Source organism: Misgurnus anguillicaudatus, chromosome 14, assembly GCF_027580225.2.
Source record: "Misgurnus anguillicaudatus chromosome 14, ASM2758022v2, whole genome shotgun sequence".
In the NCBI taxonomy this organism is placed as follows: Eukaryota; Metazoa; Chordata; class Actinopteri; order Cypriniformes; family Cobitidae; genus Misgurnus; species Misgurnus anguillicaudatus.
This window is the reverse complement of record NC_073350.2, coordinates 21573463-21593611: the sequence shown is the minus strand read 5'-3', so window position 1 is coordinate 21593611 and position 20149 is coordinate 21573463. Positions and strand designations below refer to the sequence as shown.

General features: G+C 37.7%; 1 protein-coding gene across 1 annotated transcript in view; it reads right to left on the bottom strand.

The window, feature by feature from the left end:
- Nucleotides 1-956: 956 nt before the first annotated feature.
- The window catches only part of syt6b (synaptotagmin VIb), a 31415-nt gene continuing 12222 nt past the window's right edge, over nt 957-20149 (bottom strand). Inside the window, exons 2-7 of the mRNA XM_055183713.2 lie at nt 8994-9369; nt 7958-8534; nt 3580-3700; nt 3243-3414; nt 2540-2690; nt 957-2413 (exon numbers count right to left, since the gene is read on the bottom strand). Of these exons, the coding sequence (XP_055039688.1) occupies nt 2342-2413; nt 2540-2690; nt 3243-3414; nt 3580-3700; nt 7958-8534; nt 8994-9369 (1469 nt within the window). The 3' untranslated portion in view covers nt 957-2341. The remainder of the gene's footprint in view (nt 2414-2539; nt 2691-3242; nt 3415-3579; nt 3701-7957; nt 8535-8993; nt 9370-20149) is intronic.

Here is a 20149-nt window from a genome sequence, read left to right as displayed (position 1 = left end):
TGGATTCCTGTCATGTTATCTAAACACTTCAAAGGTAACAAGAAAAATACAGAACAATGAACGTGTGTCACAGTTTATGCAAAATACGATTGAACAGAATTAAAGATAACAGAATAAATACTTGTAATAAATTAAATATACATAATGGTGGCATTTCAAGTCTTTATCAATCCAATTTCAACATTTGGCATGCTGTCAACACAATCCCTGGTATTCATTATGATCTATACTTTACAAGCTACAGTTACTGCATTTTATGCATTTATTCCAGATGTACATTATGGATCATGAAGGATACAGCTGTGCAGAATTGGACTAAAGAAAATCATAGCTGACTGAAAAAAATATATACTATATACACACACAGTATATGAAGAGTTTAGTTCCAAAACGCGATTTTAAAAAAAAATGAGTTCCGGCTAAAATCAGTATTGTATCAGGTCAGTATTAAAAAGTTAATTCTTAATTTTACGCAAAATCCAATATCCGCCGTGTTATTTTGTAATCTTTTCTCCCTTTTTTCCCAAAATGCGATAAACGCCACTCCTAATTTTCTGCAGAATGCAGTAAATCCGCTCAACAAATCACAGCGTACCATTCCACGCACTGTAAACAACAATGGCAGAGCTGTTGAATACACACAGAATCCTAGTTTTCCACATCTACTTTGTACTTCGTGATCAACAAACAAACAAAAACAAAATAATACTTTTGATGGCATTGATAAACCTGTGGTGGTTTTCTGTGGCGGGAAAGAAACGTAACCCATCAAAATCGAATAATTTACGCGAGAGCATTCGGGAGACGGAAAAATGCCGGTTGCTTGTTCTCTCGACAGCATGAAGCTTCTGTCATGCTAACACATTAACCCCAGGGGATCTTATGAAAAACGTTCCATTTTTTTACTCGAAAATCGCACAGGACCAAAATTTTTTACAGCTGATCGCTGTCAAAGCGACGACGTTTCAAGGATGACAGCAGCAATGACAGTGATCTTAATATGACAAAGTAAGTGTTTTGGTTAATGCCATTAATGTTAATTTTTTTAAATCAGTGTGTACCACTAGTCAACTAAATGAATATAACATGGCAAGATGAATGCACATTTATATATTGATTCAATAGATTTATAGCATTTTGGAAAAAAAACTTGTAATGGACTTATTGCATTTTGTGGAAAAAATAATCAGTTTTATAATAAATCTTTAAACATCAAATTATGGATTTGAATTTTGAATGTTATTATAACCTAAAAATGCTATGTGAACGTTTGTAACAAAAAAATAGTGGTTTTCATCTTGTCACTTTCTTGGTATAGAAAACACATTTTTACTCAAATTAGTCAAAATGGATTTATTGCGTTTTGGAACCAAACTCTTCATATATACTGTAACAGCAAATCTATGCCAACAATTTAAAGGGATGGTTCACACAAAAACTTCCATAGTAGTAAAAAAGTATTGTGATTAAATGATGAAGATATTTTGATAAATGATGGTAAGCACACAGTTGACGGTACCCATTGAATTCCATCGTCTTTGTTTTTCATACTATGGAAGTCAATGGTTACATTCAGCTGTGTGCTTAGCATCATTTATCAAAATATCTTATTTTGTGTTCATCAGAAAAAAAGAAATTCATACAGGTATAGAACAACACGAGGATGAGAAAAATTTTAGGTGAACTATGCCTTTAAATCTCAGCAAACCAAAATAAAGCGATTTATACACTAATGATGAGTTTTATGTAGACAGGATACAAGTGACTCTTGGCATTTGTCTTTTTGGTAGCAGAAGAATTTCACTATACTTCACCAAAACAAAAGGAAGATCAATGGAATATCTCTGTAAACAATAATCTAATATATATTAATAAGTTAAACATATCAAGGTCTTATAAATCTCATGTATTTTATTTTCAAAGAGACAAAAAGAACCAGAAGTTATGGCTAAATACAGTATATAATAAACTATATCTTCATATTACTATAATGTCAAGGAAAATATATTATACTGTACATTTACCAATTATTCAATAACAAAAACATCCACATTTTTCATGGGGTACTTAAATTCATCTTGAAGTGTAATAATCAACCTCTTTGTGGGTTGTAGATTTACCCAAAGCAATAGCAACACTTCAATCCGAACACCGAAAAGCTATACAATAACTTGGCTAGGCTCAGTTTCACTATACGCATGAAGTCTGCATTATCCTTCCTCCATGATATATATGTCCGCACACGTTGTATCACACTGTCTTAGGACATATCTGAATCTCACCGTTGCTTCCTGGGAGATCCTTGGCTCGTGTTAAGACGCAGAGAGAGTCTTTCCCTCCCTTATGGACTGGAGGGAAGTCTGGGAGAGGGACAAGAACCCTGACTGTCAAAGCTTGCTGTGCGAGTTTTCCACTGAAAGAGAGACGATATAAGAAATGACAGGGAGAGAGTGAGAGAGAGATGGAAATATAAAAATGCATTAGTTTTAGAGAATTGAATTTTTCCACACTGGAAACAGTACGTAGGGCAAGACAGTACCTCCTTTTCAGACTTCTTGGGCTCTACAAGTGAATGCCAATGAGCGATGGGTTTTCGAGGGTAAGCTAGCATCTCATTCCAGTGGTCTCTGCCCAGTCCCTCAGCATGGATTCCTACACGACAGACTCCAATGATCTCATTGTGTCCCACTCTGCTCACCAGAATGCAAGAAGAGATTTTGGAGTAAATATAAAGTTTACATGGCTGCAGGAAGTGCAATGATATTACGCAGGAGCCAAAAATGGTCCCCTTAGTAACTTTCAATGGCAGGGGACTATTTTCGGGCACTGCGTGGTGTCACTACGCCTGCTGCAGCCATGTTACAGCAGCAAAGTCCTTGATTATTACGCCAGAATGAAAGTATAGTTTCTAGCCATATCTGCCTAGAAAATCACAACTTTTAATTTTCCATCGGTCTTGGTACATAATGTAACTGCAGAGGAGTGAAGTTTAATCAGGAAAAATATCAAAACTCTTTGGTTATTTTTTAAAATGCAACGCTAATGGTCTAATCAGATTCAATGGATTGTGCTAAGCTATGCTAAAAGTGCTAGCGCCAGACCCGGAGTTCAGCTGAATGGATTCAAAAACTATAAGAATCAAATGTTTAACTCTAGGGGAGCTGGAAAATGAGCATATTTTTTTAAAAAGTGGAGTGTTCCTTTAAAATAACAGGTGATAACCTGAATTAAATATTACTCACAGATCATAATCCATAACTGATATGTGCAAGCTGACTTGATCCATATTCTCCGGAGGGATGTCGAAGATGATCGCCTCGTTATATGCCGGGTTCAGTGTATTCTTTTTTATGGACGTCTTCTTTTTTTTCAAGCGTCTTTCATCGCAAATTAGTGACACCTTCACGTATGGATCTGCCAACAGAATGATAAGTGAGATAAAAATTCTCGAGCTTTCTTTGCCTGTCATCTGGTCTGAAAGTTCCTGACAAATGGACTCGTAATAGCTTTGTTGACAATGAAAAATGTGTCTGTCCAAATTGATAAACAGCAAGATGGAGCCAAATAGGCTGAACGTACCTGAATAACCAGTAATATCCATAGCTTTGAGGTTTCTACATTTGATGACAGTAAGTGTGAGTCTCCCTGCAGTTGGCAAGTAGCAAAGAGAGAACATTATCTCTCCCAAATCCACACTTTCCTGTAAAGCCAAATGGACACACACACACAAAATGAAAATTGAATCGGGGTCAATAAAAATCATTCATAATATTTACTAACAAAACTGGGTTCATTTTAAATGTGTGCTTCTGCGGCTCAGTAGTATAGCATTGTATTAGCAGCGCAAAAGGTTGTGGGTTCGATCACAAAGAACACACATACTGATAAAATGTATACCTTGTAATGCACTGTATTACAGTTAATTTGGATAAAAGTGTCTGCCAAATGCATACATGTAAATGTATAAACTGATCTGTGTGCATTAAGTTATATTCTGAGGGTTCAGTTTTAACCACAGGCCACATACTATACACACTGCTATTAAAGGTATAGTTCATCATTTACTTACTCTTATGTTACAGACATAATTTTTTTGTTCTGATGAACACAAAGGAAGATATTTTGAGGATTGTCCATAGTATTTTTTCAGTGGTGGCCGGTGACTTCTTTTTTCGAGGGCACACAATGCGAAGTTTGTAACAACATGTATGTAGCCCATCATGTGTGTGGTTCGTAATTTCAAAAGTGAACCTATGTGCATCGCGTGTCTTGTCAAGGTAGGTGCCTGCTGCAGACGCGTCTAACCCCGGATTCAGGTATGATCACGCAATATAGTCATGGCTCGGCCCTGTGAAGCTGTCTGGCATCCGGCAAAAATAGAAGCTCTGCGTATTTGTTCTGGAGGGCTGCGGATGGCCGGAGCTGTGACGGATTCAGACACAGTCAGTGGAAATACACACATTGACTTGAATGGAAGCCGATTGACTCCGACGCTGTTGCGCAGCGGATCCGCAGCCGTTCCACAGTTGGTGGAAATCCGGGGTAAAGGGTTTATGATAAAAAAGACGCTCACGTTACTCGCATAATCTCATGCCTAATCAAAGTTTACTTTTAAGGGAGTGTCTTGCGTGTATTTTGTGAACGTGAGCGTCTCTTTTATCATAAACGGTTTTGATGCATCTGCAGCAGGCACTTATTTTGACCAAACACGTGATGCACATGGTTTACATGATGCAACAAACACGACACCCCGAACACATATTTTGAATTTGCGCCCCTCGGAAGAGCAGTCACGAGTCACCACGGCCTACTATGGAAGTCAATGGGGCTTCTGATCACTTTGGTTACAGATATTTCTCAAAATATCTTCCTTTGATTTAGTCAGAACAAAGAAATTTATACAGGTTTGTAACAACATGAGAGTGAGTAAGTGATGACAGAATTTTCATTTTTGAGTGAACTATCTCTTTAAATAGAATTGATTCTCCTTGCTAATCCATTTCTTTACACAGATTTTGCACAATCATTTAACATCATTTAGGGCTGAAAACGATAGTTAAATTTGCATTTAATCCATAGTAGTTAATGCGATGACTCTATGTTGGACAGAAAAACATTGGAAAGTCAATATTCTGCTACTAAGTTGCTGTGTAAGGCACATAAGCAACAGAGGATCATCTTACTGTGCCCAAAAGCCAACAGTCTGGGGATCAATATAATGACATGATGAGACATTAATTTGTGCAGTCACTTTTTATGCAAATGAAGACATTCAGTGGATCACACAATCCTCATAACTTCACCCACATTTAACCAATTTTGACATATTTATTTCATTGACACCTCAACTGTTGAGTTCAATGATCTGTAGCATGTACTATAATCAATCATCTGAAATTAAATGTCTTATCTTAGCACTGTTAAAGGCGGAGTCCATGATGTTTGAAAGCCAGTGTTGATATTTGAAATCACCTAAACAAACAAGCCCCTACCCCAATAGAATCTGGACCTTCTGTTGATAGACCCGCCCCACACATACGCAAACCGGCATTTGATTTGATTTGATTGGCTATAAGTGTGTTTTGGTAGTCGGCCCGTCTCCTTTTCCAACGCGTTTTTCAAACATCGTGGACTCCGCCTTTAAAGTCATAGAGTTGTGCGACAGGAGTATGACAACCTACATTTAGGCTAAAGTTTCAGTGATATTGTTAACATTAGACATATTTTGTTTTACTTACAGATTCTTAGCAATGTTCCTGTGCTATTATCATTGCTATAACATTCCCAATAATAGGGGAACAAGCTATTGTATATCATGCTCACACACAGTTTATTAAAACCGTATGAATTTGAAATCCAGAGACATTAAAGTAACCGGTGGAGGACTCGGATCTTGGATGAGACCAGATTTACTATAAATGCTTGGAAGCACTGAGAAGCCACATTGAAAAAAGTTACCCCCATAGGCCACAATTCATTTTCATGAGTGTGGCAGGTGGAGCGAATAGCTTCTGCACAATCCTGTTAAACAGCAATAGGGGAGTGGATTGCATGTCTGTGAACTGTAGCATAAACATTGCAACTGTCTATATTGTTCAAAATCTCCCATTTATGCGACTATACGATTAAACCTGGAACTCACTAACCTGACCTGAGCTCTTTATATAACTGTGCAACTTCATAACCCTATTAAAGGAAGTGCAACAGATTAATATGATGTATTGTGTTACTTAGAAAAGCCAGTTGATAAATAGTCTGGAATTTCCGGAGCATTTCTTTTGTAAAATAAACAGTAATACATGGATTTATTTCACTACAGCTCCTTAATCAAGTACCAAAAAATGTTCTGCTTTGCACAAAATGTGTCTTTAAAAAGACTGTGCTACCGAAAAAGATTTAATATAACATTAAATCAAGTAAAAAAATAAAGGTTATTTGCGTATTTCAGACTCTGGATCATCTTATTTTTGCCAAGGCCGTAACTATTGTTTATTCCCTGTACTATGTTTTTAGTGCTTAATATACACTTACCTAAAGGATTATTAGGAACACCTGTTCAATTTCTCATTAATGCAATTATCTAATCAAACAATCACATGCCAGTTGCTTCAATGCATTTAGGGGTGTGGTACTGGTCAAGACAATCTCCTGAACTCCAAACTGAATGTCAGAATGGAAAAGAAAGGTGATTCAAGCAATTTTGAGCGTGGGATGATTGTTGGTGCCAGACGGACCGGTCTGAGTATTTCACAATCTGCTCAGCTACTGGGATTTTTTAACGCACAACCACTTCTAGGGTTTACAAAGAATGGTGTGAAAAGGGAAAAACATCCAGTATGCGGCAGGCCTGTGTGCGAAAATGCTTTGTTGATGCTAGAGGTCAGAGAATGGGCCGACTGATTGATTCAAGCTGATAGAAGAGCAACTTTGACTGAAATAACCACTCGTTACAACCGAGGTATGCAGCAAAGCATTTGTGAAGCCACAACACGCACAACCTTGAGGCAGATGGGCTACAACAGCAGAAGACCCCACCGAGTACCACTCATCTCCACTACAAATCGGAAAAAGAGGCTACAATTTGCACGAGCTCACCAAAATTGGACAGTTGAAGACTGGAAAAATGTTGCCTGGTCTGATGAGTCTCGATTTCTGTTGAGACATTCAGATGGTAGAGTCAGAACTTGGCATAAACAGAATGAGAAACATGGATCCATCATGCCTTGTTACCACTGTGCAGGCTGGTGGTGGTGGTTTTATAGTGTGGGGGGTGTTTTCTTGGCACACTTTAGGCCCTTAGTGCCCATTGGGCATTGTTTGAATGCCACGGCCTACCTGAGCATTGTTTCTGACCATGTCCATCCCTTTATGACCACCATGTTCCCATCCTCTTATGGCTACTTCCAGCAGGATAATGCACCATGTCACAAAGCTTGAATTATTTCAAATTGGTTTCTTGAACATGACAATGAGTTCACTGTACTAAAATGGCCCCCACAGTCACGGGAGCTTCATGCCCTGGATGTGCATCCCACAAATCTCCATCAACTGCAAGATGCCATCCTATCAATATGGGCCAACATTTCTAAAGAATGCTTTAAGGACCTTGTTGAATCAATTGCACATAGAATTAAGGCAGTTCTGAAGGCGAAAGGGGTCAAACACAGTATTAGTATGGTGTTCCTAATAATCCTTTAGGTGAGTGTACATTGCACAATTTTTCTTCTTTGGTAATTTCAATTTGGATAAATTACTATATCAGACTCCATAGAAAACAAGGTTATCAAACATGATAATTATTCACTATTTGTGTTTCTAGCAAAAAACCCAAATACAAGTGGACTGTTAGAAAACCAATTCATTAGGGTCACATTAATGTGACAAAAACCACATTAATTTGACAAATCACCAGTAGGGTCTTAACTCAGTAAGTAATAAAGAGAATAAATTGTCTTACGGTGGTTGCGTATTGAATGTCTTTCCAGACCGATGTCTCCCGTGAGAGGTCTGAAACTTCAAAAAGATTTTCCAGTATCACCTCCCCGATCATGTCGTGTCGTGAGAAGCGGTCAAAGTCAAACACGCTCAAGTGGAGCTTTCTGGAGCCCAGCTCCTCGTATGGGACAGGAAACTGGAAGGTTTCGTCAAACGTGGGGTTAAGCGTCTTGCGATGGACCCGTGTCTGGAATTTCCGCTTACGGTCGGGCAGCAGGTAGATCTTGACGTAAGGATCCGAGCTGCCGCACAGATCCTTCGCAGGTAGGTCGAAAGCCTTGAGGATGGTGACAAGGAGGAACTCTCCCTCATAATCGTACTTCAGGGAGAAGTTGATTTTGCCACATGTTTTAGCAGAGTCATCTTTGGATGACTCTTCTGCCTCCACCGTGCTCTGTTTGTAGAGTTCTGGTTGGATGCGCCCAAGAGAGGCCGCGGTGCACGTGGGATGGTCCTCTACATCCAAAAACTCACTTCCACGGTCCAGACTGGTCACGTGGTGCATCTGTCTGGGTAGGTGCTTCTTGAAGGAACTGTGCCTGGCAACATTTAGACACAATTTGACTGCTTAATCATGCTGATATGAGGCATTGGGTCAATCACAAAAGGTACACCAGGTGCTAATCTACATTTGAATAACACCTCGTGAACGAATGCAAATGGTATTCTAAAGGTAACCGCGGTCATGCAATTTCCAATAATATTCTTTCAAAAATACATTTTAAATTAAGAATCGCTTAACAAGTTTAAATCCAGCCCTTAAGCTGCAGGTTTCTACCATCTGACCTTCTCTGCAGTCAATAAAGCCCAGAGATCTCCTTCAGGTCTAATTCTAGCTGACATTTACAAGATTGTAAGCATTAACATGATTAGGAATGTCTGGAACTAACCTCATAATAGCTCAGTATAAATTGTTTTTATATTTACAGTAAACCGTTATGACCCATATGGAGGTCTTGGGACACAAAAACATTTCTTTATTCTTCCAGAACACTGACCTGTTAGAGGAGGTCGGTTCAGTGGTCTGTCGTGAGATGCGCGTACGCCTCAGCAGATGATCCTTCATGGACAGTTGCACGTCTGCGGGGATATCTGGCGACGTATGACTGATCTTCACTGCCGCCTCCAGAAAGTTCCCAGGGTCCTTCAACTTGCCTGCTGCCATGATGTCTATGAAGGGTGGGCAGTAGTCACCGTGACCTTCTCTGTGTTGGCCTCTCTCTGGTTGGGTGGGGGCAAGGGCGGTGGCACTGGAGGAAAGTGCTTTGCTGCGCCAGGGCACCCAGCACAGCTTCCAGGTGGCGATGCTGATGAGACCCAGCAGGGCCAAACTGAACACCACAAATACAAGCAGCAGGAGACTGAAAGAAATGTCTGGTAGAAAGGACAAAGACAGAAGTGGACATGGTAAAAATGCACATAATGCAGATCGCTGCTTTGCATTAAAAATCAGCGACGGCCGCAAAAGGAGCCACTTAACATCAAAGTGAGTCGATGCGCTATCGCTATCAAAGTGTATGCCTGGATTTTTTTGGTTTGCTAAAAAAGCACATGATTGAATCCAAATTTAAAAGAAGTTGCTTTTGCTAACCTTTAAGCTACACTCTTAAAAATAAAGGTGATAAAAGGGGCAGCGATGCCACAGAAGATCTAAAGACTCTTTGAAGTCAAATCTTCTTATAAAAACTCTTTCCTTCTTACCTTGTTTATATTCTGTAGTGGGGCTGGGAGATACTGACCAAAATTGATATCTTGGTAATTTTGTAATAAATGGCATAATAAATGCTAAACATCCTGGTATATTCTACAATGAATTTTTTCATTCAGGTCAAAGACTCATGTGAGATGTCACAATTACCTTTACTGAAACAGCGTATAATGAAAATAAAATTCAAAGACAGGGTTTTCCTCCCTGTTTAAAAATATACTGTACAACATGTTGGAAAGTTGGACTATATCGATATAGATGGTCACAAGTTTTAACATAAATATGAATCACTGCAAACTGAGAAAAGCTACAGCATTAGAAGTAATGATTCAGTGAGCCTGATGTGCCTTTTTCCAGGATTAAGATTGGTCAGGACTCTTAAACCCATCACTGATGAGAGTATCACAGGGTAATGACTAAATCCTCAGAGCACCAAAACTTTCCAGTCGTCTTAGTCAGCATTATTAACACTGAAGTACAATTTACTTCCAGATTGAATTGCAAATCAGCTAAATGTAATTACAGACATCTTCATTAAAGAAGAGCAAGTCATTGGTCAAATTTCTTCAAGAGACTTACAGGGGTTATATAAAAAATCAGCTATGCTTTATGATTATTACAAATATGGTGTACACCCCTCAGGAATGGAGACTTGGATCGTAACCACAAACAGGGACAGTGTAAATGTAAATTCACATTTCACTCAAAATTACACGCTTCTCCAACTGAGAAACTGTGGGAGCACGTAAACAACTTGACAACATAATTAATGTACCAATACATTTGGCAAACTGGCCACTTAGGAGGCTTTGTGGAGAAAAATTGCTCATTTATATTTATAAACAGCATATGCTAGTGGGAGATTTTATTGTAATAATCCCTCACTTGTAATAGTTTTGATTTCTGCATACTCTAAAGTAGACCAAATGCAGAAGACATAGTCAATACGCATAACTGGGTGCTCCTTCACACTTATGAGACACACAGAACATGAGATTTGAGAAAGCAAGTGTGCTCATTGAATTAATTGGGTACCACAGGCGTTTTATTATTTATTGTTTCATTAAATGAACAAGTGTAAATGCAACACGTTATGTTTTGTTGAAAGAACCAAACAAACATCTATATTAGTAATACTATATAAGTGATGCAATGCCATAATTGTTCTCAAAGAATATTTGAGGAGCTTAAATGCAAAAGTCAGCTAAACCCCACCTCCGTCAAAAATTATATAATGATATTAATCAAAACAAATGCTTTCGGTCAAATATCTTCATTTCAAATCTGCTTAATCCATTCAGAAATACCAGCTTGTTGGCAGAATCCACAAAATGTCACATTGGTTTTTCAGCAAAGTCCTCTAAGTTGCACTTAAGATGAATTGGATGAACGGTGGCGTGCAAAAGACCATGGATCAGATCACATTCAAACCTGTGTCCTTTGTGAGTACCTGCTAGGACCTTAATGCAACCCGGATGAGGCAGTGACATGGATCACAATGCAGACTAATGTGTGGTTCAGTTTCTTCCTTTTTACATTCTGACTTTCATTATTTGCAATGTTGCTAGCTGCATATTTAGTGATTTTACAACTTTGTTTACTATGTCTTGTCCAAGGAAGCAGAAGTGGACGTTTAAAAAAGCTTGCATGCACTTAGAGGATTTTGCAGCCAAAAACAGTCAAATTTGTTAAATAACATTGAAATGACTAAATTGACATTTGTGAAAATAAGACAATTCAATTACTGAATAATAAGTTGTTTCATTGCCATTAAAGTGAAATTACTGAACCTAAAAATAGGAGCCTGATAAAAAATGTTCATTTACAAGAAAACATGTCAGGTGCACTTTTTCCGTTTATTGTGATACATTATGTATTTTATCCTAATGAATCTTAATGATTTCAGCTGCACTCTGCTAAATTTTAATTCAGTTTGTATGTGTCCATGTGATTGATGTCTTATTTAAAAGCAGGTTAACAATTTTCTATTGGCAACAACATCAATGAAGCAAAATGTATACATTTAAATACATTACCAAGAATTACAAGTTCATACGGGGTCTGATTTGGAGGCGTACAGTAGCAGATCAGTTTAGCAGATAAGAGGGCTATTAGACTTTCAGGCAGACTCTTCTCTCCCATAAATGAAATATTAATGGGTGTGATGTAAGGTTACACAACCATTACAATGTTTACGCTTTGACAGTTTCACCTCTCACAAGCTGGAGTGCATTAACAAGAACCAACTGCAATCCTCCAAAGGGCTGAGACACTTTGCAGTAATGTTCATGTCTGAAACAAGATAAACTACCTTGTAATCAGAAGTTCACATAGAAATGAGCTAAATGTGGGCATGCATTACTGCAACATATTGGGTATTACACAGCTCAGATGCAAAACCCTCTAAGTGCATCTAACAGGTTTTTTATCAGGCTCATATGTTTAGGGTCAATAATTTCACTTTAATGGCAATGAAAATGTTAGTCAGTAATTTAGTCGTTTCACTGGTATTTAACCAATTTGATTTTCTTTTGCTAAAATCTCAAATTAAAAAAAAAACTCTTGCACCTTGATGAACATGCACTGTCGTTCATCCAATTCTTCTTCCGTACACTTAGAGGACTTTGCAAAAAAATCGTCATCAATTAACAGATTCTACCAACAAACCAGTATTTCTGAATGGCTTGAGGCTGGGATTAAGATTTGAAGCAAAAATATTTGATGGATGTATAATACTTACCAAGAGTATTCAGTAAATATCATCATCTCATTTTTGACAGAGGTGCCGTTTAATCACATCTGAGCTCTTAATGCATTAAAAAGTTTTTGCATGAATGACAATTTTATGTCAAAGCTGAAACAAATCCAGTCAGGTGGAACATTTCCTGTGACCAATAAATCTAATTATGACTTGTTTGGTATCAGTGGCAGAAAGCGACCAAAGCCCCGAGGTTTGTTTTAACTTCTCTTCAAGTATCTTTAAATCTAACCTGGTATCCATAGAAACCTATTCACTAGACAGTTTTCACTCTCTGTGTTAACTTTGTTACTTCAAAAAAGGGGGTTTAGTTGTACTGCAGTAAAATCGCAACCAATTGTTTATTTGTCTTTTATCATCTGACATGGTTTGTTGGAGACACGTTATTCAGTTACCCTCTAAACTTTCAGCTCATCATAAAAAGAGCTGAACATGTGAGTCCAATTAGTTCCAGTTGCAGTAGCATTGTGATATAAAAGCAGTGTTGTTGTTGCCATCAATTATAGTTCTGTTCAGACATAAGATTCAGATGTCAGATGACTATGACTAAGTGTCAGATGCAAACATAAATTATTATCCTATTTATGGTCTCTGAGTAATAGCACAGTCAGACTCAGAATAAATAAAAACTTGTTAGAAGATATGAATAATGATAATGTTTATCTTTATTGCACCTATTGTGATAGATTGATCTCCAGACACTGATAAATAGTTTAGACACTATTTGGTTTCTTCCATCTTCCACCTAGGAGGAAAATGACAATAAAACCACGACTCGACTCAATTTGGCAAATAAAGTGTTTCATCAGACATTGCATCTCATGTGAGGAAAAGCATGCATTGTAGGTGTTAATATATAACTATGATGATAATAATAATAACCATTCGCCAACTATCGTCATGACTATCGCCATGAAAGCCTGCCATTGGCGATATGTCTGAAGATTGTCGATACACGATACTATCGTCTATCGGCACAACCCTACCTGACATCGCCGTTGGTGTATGAATGTGTGAATGTGAGGCAAATTGTAAAACGCTTTGGATGGCCATTGGAAAAGCGCTCTATAAATGCAGTCTATTTACCATTTTCAATGTGTGCACTTTTAATCTTTGTACAGTGCCTCATTAATGTGTTAGCATTTAGCCTAGCCCCATTCATAGGATCCAAACAGGGATGAATTTAGAAGCCACCAAACACGAGTAAGTATGGTGGCACAAAATAAAACTTTAGTTTGGAGCCATAGGAATGAATGGCACTAGCTAAATGCTAACACATTCAAGAAGCGCTGTACAAAGATTAAAAGTGCACTCATTGAAAAAAATATGTATTAATTCATCTAAGTGGAGGTAAGAACATAGTAAAATATTGAAAAATGGTGGTGTTTGCCTTTAATGGTCTGACTAGTTGCTAAACTGAACTCTTGAACAAATACCTTGTCGAAAATAACAAATGTTTTGGTTTCCTAGGTAATCTACATGTTGTTTATTTTGCTTGTTATATAAATAAACTAATTTAAAATAACTTTGTTGTTATTTATTCTTAGTGGAGTTTATCGGAAGTTATGTGTGTTCCACGAAAGCCATTTGTTTATGTTGTTACTGCTGAAACCATCTATAAAACAGATCTAAAAAATGTATATTAGTAACTGCATAAAATACCTATATAAACGACATAAAACAATATTTTTCTTTATTGTTGAAAATGAACGTCTACGTATTTACCTTATCGATGTGTTTTATTCAAGCCCGCCACTTCCTTCTGACCTCTACAATAGCTTGTAAGGTTTTATATGAGCTCCATCAAACACCGCTGAGCCCTATCAAAGCTCTGGGAGCTCAGAGGAGAAGTGAAATCCAGTTAAATGCGCTCTTGCCATTAGCTTGCAGCCATTCACAAGTCCCTCTGGTATTACATTGTGACAGCTGTGGTCAGGCCTGGCATCGAAATTTAAGACTAGCCCACATTAATGAATAGTACAGTGTGCTTGGAGTCAACACTAGAAACAGAGACCTAATGCCGACACAAACCATTCTATTAAAGCAACTGAAAAGTGCTTCATTAAAAAATCGCTTGGTATTTATAGTTGTGCTGGCGAGTTGCAATGATTTGTTCTTTTTAATCATTTATTTCAATCACTACAGGACCAAGTATTCCCTGCAAGAACAACCTACAGGGTGAATTAATGCAGGTAATAAGGTCCTTGTCCTGCAAATAAACTGGTAGTCTTTACAAAACTCCAAACAATTAACCATATAAGACCTTATGAAGTTAAATCAAAGTATTAAATAAAAAAACCCTGCAGATAATATTTCCTTCTGCTTTTGCCCTTGTGGCCACGTTGACAACATGGGGAAGACCTCTTCTTCATTCCACACTAGAAGCAATTTTCAGACAAGCAATTATTGTGATTGCAGGTTGGTAATGACTGTAGGCTAACCTACGATTACCTCTCTCACAGCAAAAGACCTTTGTAATTTCGATGCCCTAAGTGTATAAAACACCATATCAAACACTGCAGTTGTTTCTCTGGGGTTTGCGTCTACTGAGCCTCTGGACTCAACCACAGTTACTTATGCTGACCAAACATGCGAATGATTATTATAATCAGAGATAATGTTATAAAAATAAAAAGAGGTTTTTGTCTATAAATAATGTGTTTGAGCCTATAAGAAATTATAAATAATAATATTGAACTTATTTATAATTTAAGGAATTTCTTCAAACACATGCATTCATAATTAAAGCATGCACATAATTGATGCTGTTATTATTGAAAAATGCAGATATTATCAATATATTGACAAGCTGTTTAGAAAGCTGATAAGACATAAAGGGTAGGGTACTAGAACATTGATTAAGCATTACAAATTAATGATTTAATTTGTATTTATTTATTTTTGTAATTTAGGCATAATGTATGTTAAGTAGGGGCGTAAATCAGACATCACAATAGCAGCCCAGTCTCACAGAATTTCGTTATATGGTCACGTAACTTTTTGATTCTTTTTTCGTGATATTATCACGAATTTGCGTGTTTTTTCGTGATCGAATTCCTGTTTTCGTGTGATTATCGCGTATTGGTTACTCAACTTCTTTGTCCTATTTTCTTACCATTGTCGCTTCGGTTTAGGGTTAGATTTACATAAAATGACATCCCTACTCAAACCTAACTCTAACCCTAACGCCAGGCGACAGATAAATCAGAAAAAATAGTAAAAACCAATATATATAGTGACATTCTAATGCACGCACCAAATCTAACCCTAAACCGAAGCAACAACGGTTTGAAAATAGGAAAAAGCAGTTGAGTAACCAATACGTGGAAATCACACAAAAACAGGAATTCGTCATACGATCACGAAAAAACGCAAAAATTTGTGATAATATCACAAAAAAAGAATCAAAAAGTTATAACGAATTTTCGTGAGACTGGGTAGCAATAGGATATGTTATCTCTGTGTCAGTGATACAATATTTGCAGATACCTAAAAAAAAATTCTGTGATATGATTTTGATTCGATTCAGGGATATATCGATTGATTTGCCGATATTTAGACAGCGTTTACAGCAGCGTCTGTGCTTGTTATTTAGCACTGCTTTGCTGTTGCATTGCCAAAGATATGCGTGCTTTGGCAGACATGTAGACAGATGTTACGTGTGGAAAGTGTAAAAATAAATGTAACTCATATTTTTTTAAATGTAACTCAAATGTAACATGTGGCATTGATGCATCACATCATTACACATTTGGTTAAAGGCGGGGTGCATGATTTTTGAAAAACACTTTGGAAAAGAGTGTCGGCCGAGTACCAGAACAGACCTGTAGGATCAGCAGTAAGGGTCATGTCTACTGATCGACATCAAAAGAAGATCCAGATTCTATTGGGATAGGGGCGTGTTTGTTTAGGTGATTTCAGAGATCATGCACCCCGCCTTTAATGCATTGATCCTTATCAATGTATTTTTACATCCCTAATGTTAAAGGATGAGGGGCTAATATAAAATTGACATGTTTAAACTAAATGGATGTTGCATTGCTACACTTAAAAAAAATGCTATATCATTTTTGGGGTCAAATATGAACAAACCAACTGTTGGGTTTGCCCCAGAATTTGGATTGAAATAACCCATCATAGGTTTATTTACAACCCAACTGTTGAGTTTGTCCATATTTGACCCAACAATGGGTTAAACAACCCAACATTTTTTATAGTGTAGCTAGTTAAAAACATAAACAGGAATGATACAAAAAGTCCTGCTCCAACTGCAAAAAGAGCGACCCAGTCTGCAAGTAATTCCAAGAAAGTAACTGACCTCCACTGTAGTTCAATTTTAAATATAACTGTTTAGCAAAGTCACAACTGGTGTCAGATTTAAAAAAATAATCCTCCTAGTAATTAGGCGAAGCAAAGAAATCTCACTGCAGTGTTAACAAGTTATTAACATGTTCCTCGCCTTCTTTGCACCTCACAGGCTGATGTGTGTTCAGCGCAGGAGAGATGAGAAAGTGAGAAATAGGGCAGCTTAAAAACACATCTCATTACACGAAAAACTCAAAAGCATTGTTTTCACCCCAAAGGCCACACAGTACATAGCATACAATTTAGCACAGTGTCTATCCAAGATAAGCCAAAGAAATGACATAATGTGCCACTTTAGAAGTGCTATTCCCTTTTCCTTTAGGTTGAAACTGGGCTAGATTAGCATTTGTTGTGCAGGCGAAAGGGGAGTGTGCGCCCGAGATAAGGCCAGGGAAGAGCTAGCTTACTGGTCTTGATGGACACAGACAGTCATTCAAAGAAAAGGCTAAAGTGAGGGGCCAATGCCTGTATTTGGCTACACAAATACCCCTATATCTTCCTGTCAACCTATTCTGAAAGGTTACAACAAGGGTCCCTTGAAAGGTGAAATTGAGCCATTTAGGATAAGCATTTGAAGATGACAACATGTGGCAGCATGAGAAACAAGAAAGAAACCGTAGCTACAGCGTTACGCCGTGAGGTAGAAACTGTCTCCAAATGTTAGTATCAAAAGGCAGTGTACTTCATGCTGTACACGAAGAGGAATGAACCGAGAATGCTACTGGCATCAAAATCCCACAGCAGTTTAAGAAAGCACATTGTGCACGATCTTTCTTGATGCTCAGTGAGGTTTGCTGTGTAGTTCAACCTGATCATTAGTGCTATACTGATGACACAGCTTCATTGGTACTATAAAAATATAACCCTGTCAGCAAAACGTCAACTAATATTATGCATCCATTATCTGTAAGGCTCATATTAAAACCCCACTAAGTATATTAAAGTACAAATATGAATGTTTTATTAATATGCTAATGATTGCCAATACAGTTGCCCTATAATGGCACTTTTTTATTGTACCCCGGTTCTATTTGTGTGATACTTCTGGGGCGATGCAAGTTCGTGTAACAGTTTTGACATCATAAAGATGGGTCTCGTGAAATAAATCAAATATTAACTGCACAATGGTTGATCAGTTACTGTGTGGTTAAAACATCGAAATAGAGTCGTTTCTCTTACTAGTACAGCGCATTGAAAGCTCTTCTCTACCAGTTGCTGCTCTTTTGTGTACACACAAGCATGCATTTTCCCTATTCCCAACACATGCATCTAAACAAACCGTTTCATGTTGGACAGCTAATAAACTAACAGCACAAGAGGCGTCATTATCACCTAAAGGTTAAGACACTGAGTCAGTGTAATACTAAGGCATGAAAGCAATGCACCATAGCCTGTTTTATCCAGATCTTGCATTTGTCTACATTGCAGCTTTGGGATATGCAGCTGACAGAGATGGTTTAACACTAGCATCACCTCCAGTGTGAATGACTGCCAATGCAGAAAACTCTGGAGGACAGAACATGTTCACACAGCCTGGGCAGACTACCATGGGAGAAGCAGTGATGGACTAGACTGCACCAGAGAAGCAGGTCAGTGCACTTGCCTACCCTAATTCACTCACACCTGCAAGTGTTTGTGCAACACACATAAACAATGAGAACAAAAGCATGCACATGCTCAATTGTGTGGATAAACACATGCATGTACACACACACAAACACGATAATGTGCATGATAATATATGTGCTGTGTTTACACACACACACACAAATGAATCTTTCCTTCTTTCAGCACTCCATTCACAAGAGGCTGATACTGCACACACACTGTGCTTGAATGAACATACAACTGGTATGAAATATAGTCTGCTACTTTATGCAGCCCCAGGGCACCGACGATTTCTTTCTTTTACTGCCATATGTTCAATATGCTCAAAGGTAACGGACCGATACACTATTGTGAGATCAATACAACATAGTAAAAAAGAAATCAGCCTTTGTACTGAGGTGATAAAGACTTCCCCCTGAAAGGACAAGCCACAGATGGTACCTATTAAGAGGTACTAAAAACTAGATTAGAAAAAAGGACATAAAAGTCTTCCACACCCACTCAAAGTTAAGTTTAATGCAACTAATTTATTTTTTTAATGAGTCTTTAAAAAACAAGACAACCTACAACAGTAGTCGAGGGAGGTTCAAAAGGTGCTGACGCAAAACACCTGCATGAAAAGCCAATGCTGCATCAACTTACAACTCTGTCATTAAAAAGAAAAAAAATAAAGATAGCAGAAAAAAACAGGCGAATATTAAACGAAATTTAATGCGTCTTTAATGCGGACTTTCCGTTATGTCAAAACACACATACGGCACGAAAGCGCTGACGCTGAAAAAATACCCTACTAACTTTCCTAAAAACAAAACAACAAAATACATGTACTTTCTTACCACTGAGACTTTCTCCTCTTTAACTTCTGGTATTTCCACTTAAACTCGCTTTCCTGCAGTTTTTAACACTCCCTGCTTCAACACGGCTCCTGTCTTCCCGCAAGCTTCCCTCAGAATGAGCTCTACACGGCAGCGCGCACGGGACCGCGTTTCCATGGCACCGCGAGGAAGCCAGCCATTGCTCAGCTCGAGAGATGCTGTATTGTAATTGTCTGGGGGCACATACACAAACACACACACACACGAACACACTATTTTTTGCCAAACTAAAGCGTTTACAACAACTGCAAACAAATAACCCCCGGTTTATTTCTAAAGACATCATATATTTAGACGCAAATTGTTCTTTATAAAGTATTTGTCACTGTATGTCTGAATATATCTAAAAATATATGGAGACAATAAATTGTTAAATTTTAACTTAATTTTAACTTAATTTTATTCAGTAACTTAAGCAAGCATATACATAAATGTCTCGTGAAAAACAAATAAAATAGGCTTAGTATCAATATTTATAATGATTAAAACACAGCCCCAGTCCAGCCCTTGCCTCTATCCTCTATCAGATGATGTGGAAAGATGACACTGGCCCTGCAAGGACTTCAGACAAAGCCTGCACTGGACTGTTTAAAATTTTCTTTTAATCTCCTGAATTGTATGTATTTTACATTATGCCTTATAGCTGCTTTGCAACAGTGAGTGTAAAAAGCACTTTTCAAATAAATGTGAAATAAATTGAATTAAATTAAAAGTTTACTACAGATAAAACTAAAAATGTTTTATCAAACCATACCAAAAATTAACCATGGTTTTGCTAGGAACCATAATTTTACAAATGGTGATCAATATGTCAGAAACATAGGTTGTTACATTTACTAT